This window comes from Vulpes vulpes, chromosome 2 (genome assembly GCF_048418805.1).
Source record: "Vulpes vulpes isolate BD-2025 chromosome 2, VulVul3, whole genome shotgun sequence".
Lineage (NCBI taxonomy): Eukaryota > Metazoa > Chordata > Mammalia > Carnivora > Canidae > Vulpes > Vulpes vulpes.
The window spans coordinates 80,632,852-80,640,856 of NC_132781.1; the positions used below are offsets into that span (position 1 = coordinate 80,632,852).

Below are 8,005 nucleotides of genomic sequence, written 5' to 3' on the forward strand. Positions count from 1 at the left end.
CTTTCACAATTCATTGCCTTATTTCCCCTCTAAATTCCTAAAAGCAGGATTATTATCTGTACTTTGCCATATGAGCAGATAACAGCTACATTCCCGGTATCTTGTTTGCTTAAAATACCATATTGATTATATACTCCAATATTGATTATATACTCCAAAGAGTGGTTTGACTTTCTAATAGTGACATATAATTATTTGTCCTGTTGCATTTTGAGATGCTTATGCTTAGCAAAAAGGGTATATTATGTGCAAACTGCCACCTTTTGAATGAGGAAATTAAAATTTGACTACAGTGGAAGACTTTAGAAATAATTTAGGTAGCAAAAAGGTGGGCAGAAATGACCTCTGATATTATATGGTTCTATAAAGTTGATTTGCCTAACATTCCAAAATGAGTTATCAGAGCTATTACACTAGAACATGAATTGACAGGAATCCTGGGGAGGTTAACTTACTAGGAATAGTTCAGGGTGAACCTATTTCCCCTTTCTATAAACCATTTAATTGGAAATCTTAAATATATTTCCTATTCACTGACCTTTTAAATAGTGTGTATAGAACATAATTTAAACTGTAAATGATAACTATGGGTCATTATTAAAGCATCAGTTATTTTACTGGGTCAGTTCTCAAGTTTGGCTGTTTGATGTATTTTGATCTTCTCCATTTCAACAACAACCTGAGAATATTCTGACATTTTGGTTCATTGACAAATGCTACTGTGTTAAGTGTAGGAGTAGGGCATCTTCAAATGTGGTTTATAGGCAAAGTAATAGATATGTTAACTGAAGTTTGTACAGTTGACTCTTGAACAACACAGGTTTAATCAGTTTAAGCTGCGAGGATCCACTTAATATGTCACTTCTTTTCAGTACCTACAATACAGTCCTATAAGTGTATTTTCTCTTCCTTATGGTTTTCTTTTCTCTAGCTTACTTTATTGGAAGAATACAGTGTATGATAAATACAACATACAAAATACGTGTTAATCAACTGTTATCGGTAAACCTTCCAGTCAACAGTAGGCTATTGGTAGTTAACTTTTTGGGGAGTCAAAAGTTCTATGTGGATTTTTGTCTCTGTGTGGAATCAGCATCCCTGGCCCCCTACATTGCTCAAGGGTTAATTTATATTTCCTTCTGTTAAATAAACAATTGTAGAATCTTGCATGGATATTACATATATATTTTAGTTGATGACTATCCCGTTTTAGTTACAGTTCACCATAGTGTATCATGTTATATTATTGTTTATGAAGTTAAGTTCTTAACAGATTAAAAATCCACATTTTATAATGAGTATCATCCAGTTACCCTTTTTTATTTTTTATTTATTTATTTTTATTTTTTTTTATTTATGATAGTCACAGAGAGAGAGAGAGAGGCAGAGACATAGGCAGAGGGAGAAGCAGGCTCCATGCACTGGGAGCCCGATGTGGGATTTGATCCCGGGTCTCCAGGATCGCATCCTGGGCCAAAGGCAGGCGCCAAACCGCTGCGCCACCCAGGGATCCCCAGTTACCCTTTTTTAGAACCAGTTTTTATGTAATTCTACTTTCTAAAATTGTCATTTTGATTTAAAACATGAATCATTTTTCCCTTGAATTCCTACTCTATTCTTAAATATATGTGATAATCTGGCAGTTTTTTTCCCCAACTCACTTAAATTTCTTTCATACAAGCTAGTAATATTTATTATCAGCATTATAAAAAATTAGAATTTTAGGTATTTTTTACTCTCACTGGGCATCTCTTGGAACTTGCTAGAAGTTGTATATTATAGAAACCCAACAGATTAATGATGTTGAAGAACAAATATTTAGGGCACCTTGATTTAATCAGATGTTTCTGTATTTAAATAGTGCCAGGGGCACCTGGGAGGCTCAGTCAGTTGAGCATCTACCTTCTGCTCAGGTCCTGATCTTAGGCTCCTGAGATCCAATCCCTTAGTTTGTAGTTGTAGGGGCTCCCTGCTCAGTGGGAAGTCTGCTTCTCCCTCCCCCTCTGCTCCTTCATCCCCCACCCCCTCTCATCCTCTCTCTCAAATAAATGAATCTTTTAAAAAACTAAATAAAATAAATCAATAAATAGTGTCAAAGTCAACCTTACAGTCTGAAATGATCTTCGTTACTCCCTGTTTCCCTTTCTGCTTACCCAAACTCTGAATTTGGTGAATTCAGTCCATAAATGGAGAGAGGTTTTTTTTTTTAAAAAAAAAGCAAATCAATATATTTGTTATATATACCATTTCTTTTTTTTTTTTTTTTTTAATTTTTATTTATTTATGATAGTCACAGAGAGATAGAGAGAGAGGCAGAGACACAGGCAGAGGGAGAAGCAGGCTCCATGCACCGGGAGCCTGACGTGGGATTCGATCCCGGGTCTCCAGGATCGCGCCCTGGGCCAAAGGCAGGCGCCAAACTGCTGCGCCACCCAGGGATCCCTGCTGCGCCACCCAGGGATCCCTACCATTTCTATTAAAACATTTGGCAAACTGCTTTTCATCGAAGTGGAAAATTCCAAGTCAGCATGTCAGTTCTCAAGTTTGACTGTTTTTGATGTATTTTGATCTTGTTCTTCATTTCAACAATGAATTTAATATAAATGACGCTGTTTTGATTGTTGATTTAGGCCGAACTGGAGGCTTTTGAAAATAGACTGAAAGGTCGTCGGAAGAAGAACAGGAAGAGAGACGAAGTGGCAATTGAGCTAACATTGTGGCAGAAATACAAATACTATCTCCTTCCAGCGGGTGCAGTTGTGGTTTTAGTGTTTGCATGGTACATAGCCCATGATGTGGCTTAAACATTTTTGGTCTGTTAATATACCTCAGATTGCGTTGAGATAAGTTGTTCACTCTGGAATATTAGGAAGTATATTCTGTAGAACATACATATTCCCATTCATCTCTGTATTCTCTTCCAGCTGTTGTTAGAAGGACAGACTGTTAAGCTTTATCTTAGTTAGCACACTAGAAGTGGCAATATACCATTTTTTAATAGTAAAAGCATGACTGAAATTGTAAATATCTCATAAGGGATAGCCAATGGCAGGGTAACATGTTCAATGTGCTTTGTTTTGTTAACATCATTGTTTCATGTACTGTTTCAAACCAACTTTGTTTTGCAAAATTAAGATGAAACTGAGCCATATATGCAGTAAAAGAAATGTCACAATGTTTTGGTTACTTATTACAAGGTACTTTTCTTGATCATGTTTCCTGATCATGTAACTTTGTACTTTAAAAAAAAATTATCCTCTAAAAGACCTCTTAAATTGTAACGTGAAGCTATATAATTAGATTCCGGAAATTGGTTTATTAGTGAGAAATTTTTATCAGTTACTAAAATAAACTTTTAGGTAGTGGGTCCTTAGAGGAAAATATATAATTGTGTTTTTTTTAAATGAGAGGTTAGATTCCCCAAATGTGGCTATTTCTTGTGTAAGAAGCATTTAACTGAAGTTTGGCATGTTTTGTAAAACGTGTGTCTTTTCCAAATAATAATACAAGAAAAACTGGTATTTATGAGCAATAGATGCTGGGCACAGGGCTTATGAGCTTTATATACTTATTCTCGTGTCTTCTTACCATGATCCTGTAAGTAGATTTCAGCTGGAAATAATCAGTTCTTATGAAACAAGCTGATAGAGAAATATCAGTAAGCCAAATCTGTTTGAATTGCCATTTTAAATGGTTTTGCTGTTTAATTTTTGTATGATTAATGTTTTCATTAAAATTTTTCATACCAAATTTGTAACCTAGAATATTTACTATTAAAAAAAGAATATTAATATTATCTAAAATATTCAGGAGCCTATAATTTTAGGCTAGGTATTAGTATCATTGTAAAAAATCTCTATTACTTGATGCAAAACATAGTTATTGATACTAAAAAGCATAAGAGTATGTATTAAACCGAAGTACAAAGGAGGACTTTAAACTTTGCTGACTTTAATGCAAAATTTTTTTAATGTTCTGTTCATCTAGTGTTAGCTAGGTGTCCTAAACAAAAGGGCAGTCATGCCTTTCATAATAGTATTTGTGTTTTGACTTTAGATTTTGTTTCTTTTTTACCTTTCTCAATGTTAGAATACCTGGGTTGATGTTTTGGAAGCTCTAAATTAGAGCTGCTACATGCAAGTCATTTCCTCAATCTCGTATGAATATTAAAGACTATGAACAACTAGGTGTCTACCTACTTGGGGAGCTATTTTCATGTGTCTCAGAATCTCGGCCTAATAAATAAGCCTGAAGCCTGTTTCCTATCCGTTTGTTGGGCTTCTGTTCTGGCTGGTTTTCTTTCTAATTTGTGGGGAGGAATTTAGTAAGCAGAGGAAGGAGACTGATTGAACGAATAATAAATTAAGCTGTTTACCATTTTTTATTTACCTCATTAATTTTACCTAAAGTCACACACCTATTTATTTATTTATTTATTTATTTAATCAACAGATACATTTCCTGTGCGATAGGTGCTTTGTAGGTCCTGGGGGGTGGGAACAGTGAGCCTTTCCCTTGGGGAGCTGCTAAGGAGCGGAAGAGGGCAGACAGGAAATAGATACACAGTAAAACAGGCATCCTTTCACCTTTCACGTGTATTAAAAAATGAAATGGCACAGGAGGTGATGAAAAAGGAGGTGAAAGGTCACTAGCCGCTTAAGATTGGGGGTGGTCCCCGCTGAGATGGGGACCTTGGAGCTGTGGCCCTGAAAAGCCTCCATTTGAAGATCTGAGGGAAAAGTCCATGAGGGAGGGAGGGTAGCAAGTCCCCAGTCCCTGAGCCCAAGAGACCTTGGCGAGGACTTGGGGGGCAGGGGTTATTCCAGTCACAGTGGGCAGCCTGGGAAGGTTGTAAGTAGGAAACAGCTGTTATGAAGGTGACTGGCTGCCCAGAGACTGGACTGGAGGGGGTAGGGGAGGGAGCTGGGTTGGGAGGCAGCCGGGGCTGGAGGTGCTGTGATGCCCGGAGTTCCCCACCGCCCTTGAATGCCCTTGGATGAGTGGTGGCCTCCAGAATGAGCAGACAGCTGTGAGGAGGGGAAGAGGAGTGAATGAGCAGGATAGGGGAAATCAGTTCTTTAAAGTCAAGGAAGTTCAGTTTGGCCTAAATGTGCGAATTTATTCTGAGGGAAATAAATCAATACAATACATTTTGGCCTTTTTTGCTCCAATCTGAACCAATTAGAGAAGGACTGGAAGTTACCAAATAGCCGCTAGGAAACGACACAGATAAAACTGTGTCTGTGATGGCCTTTCCCTCCTACTTACTTTGCATCATTGTAAAAGTTGGATGAGCCTACTATTTGAAATTTGTGGAATGTTTATGTTGAAGTTTCTAGTTTTTCAGCTTCAACTTTTAGGGATTGGTCAGTACCTGGTGTTTGTATTTCAGTTACTTTCGCTCTTCACATCCCAAATTAAATTCAGATAACCTCAAAAAATTGGTATAATCTTTGCTGAAACTGCCAGAGGAACTTTACTGAAGCAAAACATTGCAGACCTTTGCTTTCTGCAAAGAAGTCTGACGCTTGAACTTCATGGCTATATGAATGTTAAAAATTTTAAACACAGATCGATATCTGTGGTAATGTTCCAAGATGACCTAAAGCCCTTTGGGCAGTGCGTGTTATTTCAAATGACCAAGGTGACTCCTCCGGCTGCCACGTTTGCCCATCCTTGGGTGTTAGAAGGTGAGGCAGGTGTTTAAGCCCCGGAGCTCGAGTCGATGTCAGGCATCTGAGTCTCCTCTCTGGTCTGCAGAAGTTGTCCCCTGTATTGAGTGACAGTGATTAGACCACCCTGGGCCAGTATACTCATATGTTGGTGAGCTGCACAGAGGGAAGAAGCACCTCCTAGAAGAGATGTGAATTTGGGGGTGGGAAGGGGGCAGGAGAAGCTGGGAGCCCCTCAGCTCCCCAGAGACCCTTCAGGGACAAGAGACCAGGTGTCCGCCTGGAGAACCATTGTCATGTATTACAGAATCTTGGTCTGTTGAGGAAGTTTAGGTCTCTTATTTGCGGTGCCTCCCCCGTTGCTAAGTTTCCTTTTCAATTAATGTGGAGGCGTGTGTGTGTGTGTGTGTGTGTTCCTGTGAATTACTCCCTCCAGCCTGGAACTCCACAGTCCGGATTCACTGGAGTTCAAGCACCTGTAGAGAGCCAGTCCCCTTTCACCATCACCTGGCCATCCTCCGTCTTCCAGTATTTTTTTTCTCGTAGCACCAAACAGTACGGGTCAGTGTCCTGTGTGTCTGTTTATCGCCTCCTCTCCCTACTAGAGCGTAGGCCGCGAGGGCAGGAGTGCGGTTTTGTTTCCTGCCTTAGCCCTGGGCTGGGGCATGGCTAGCCACGTAGTAGATGCTGCTGTCAGTTTTCATGGGCTACCGTGGCAAATTACTGCAAATAGAATGGCTGAAACAACAAAAATGTATTTTCTCACAGTGCAGGAGGTCAGAAGTCCAAAACCAAAGCGACCGTGGGATTGGTGCCTTCTGGAGACTGTCCCATGCCTCTCAGAAGCCAAGGCTTCCGGTTGTGAGCATCAGTCCGTGGCTTGTCCTGGCCCTGTAGACCTCATCTCTCCAATCCCGCCTCCATCTCCACATGACCTTTTTCTCTGTGTCTGTGGTCTTTTCTGTCTTCTGTAAGGACACTACACTCTTCTCTGTATTTAGGGTCCACCCTAAGCCAGTATAATCTCACTTTAACTACTTATATCTACAAAGCCCCCATTTCCAAATGAGGAAGGTGACATTCTCAGGTTCCAAAGGGACATTAAATTTGGGGGATAGAGGGGAGGGCAGTGTTCTACCCACTACAATGCTCAATGTTGAATGAATGAATGAATGAAGTGACTCTAGGCTATAAACTCCTTGGGCATTTTTCATTACTGTCTTACTATTCTGCAGAAGGTGGGGGTCAACAGGTCATTCTGGTTCCAGATTGCTCGGCTCCAATTCTGGTCCCGCCACTTCCCAGTCATGAAATCTCTCGGGCAGTTACTGAACTTCTGTTAAGCCTCAGTTTCCTCTTATAAAATAGTGATAATAAACATTAGCTATTATTATGTGTCTGCAGCCGTTTTTTTTTTTAAAGATTTTATTTATTCATGAGAGACACAGAGAGGCAGAGACATAGGCAGAGGCTCCTGCAGGGAGCCCGATGTGGGGCTCAATCCCAGGACCCCGGGATCACAGTCTGAGCAAAAGGCAAATGCTCAACCGCTGAGCCACCCAGGCGTCCCTATCTGCAGCTATTTTAAAAGCACTTTACATCTTTAAAATTCTCACACAGCCTATGTATTCATTTTACAACAAAGGAAATCAGGTTTGTCTCAAGAATTAAAAAAAGAAAAAATAGATGTCACCCTGTAAAGTAATTGGCACATAGCGTCTAGAACATATTAGCTATAGTAAAAGATACATGCGACAGCCTCATAACTTGAAGACCTCTGTTACAAATTGATTCATAAACTGGAGGAAAATCTGTTGTGAACTGAGACCCCCCAGTGTTTGCTCATGTGGTCACTGTCACTGAGATGGCACTATCCCTGGGAAGACCAGGCAAAGTGCTGGCCAAACGTGGGGGCATTTGGACAAATTGCAGTAAGGGGCCCGGGTGGTGGGGGAAACAGCACGATGTGTGTGGGGATGCTAAAAATAAAATTCCCTGAGAACTTTTTCTGGGCCAGTTCTTCTAAACTACTTCCCAGATGAAGTGGTGTATCAGAGGAGGGGATTTGTGTCCTGGTAATATACACAGCAAATGGAGTGTCTACACGGGCTGCTTTTAACATATGCAGGATATTTTAGCGTGCAGATTCGGGTATGTTATTTTCTTCTTTTAAACTAAATAAACTCTCCCCTCCATGCCACAGGTCAACTTCTAATTTGCCTCTTTCTTGCTCTTCAATATTTTTTAAAAGTCTGCATCTTGGGACACCAGGGTGGCTCAGTGGTTGAGCATCTGCCTTTGGCTCAGAACGTGATCCCGGGGTTCTGGGATAG

The 8,005-nt window shown here is 40.2% G+C and overlaps 1 protein-coding gene across 3 annotated transcripts in view; it reads left to right on the forward strand.

Moving 5' to 3' along the window:
• The window catches only part of NFXL1 (nuclear transcription factor, X-box binding like 1), a 69,828-nt gene extending 65,563 nt beyond the window's left edge, over positions 1 to 4,265 (forward strand). For all 3 annotated transcript variants that reach the window (XM_072749053.1, XM_072749051.1, XM_072749052.1), the window contains one exon: positions 2,631 to 4,265. In XM_072749053.1, the coding sequence (XP_072605154.1) occupies positions 2,631 to 2,804 (174 nt within the window). In that variant the 3' untranslated portion in view covers positions 2,805 to 4,265. The remainder of the gene's footprint in view (positions 1 to 2,630) is intronic.
• The last annotated feature ends 3,740 nt before the right edge of the window (positions 4,266 to 8,005 follow it).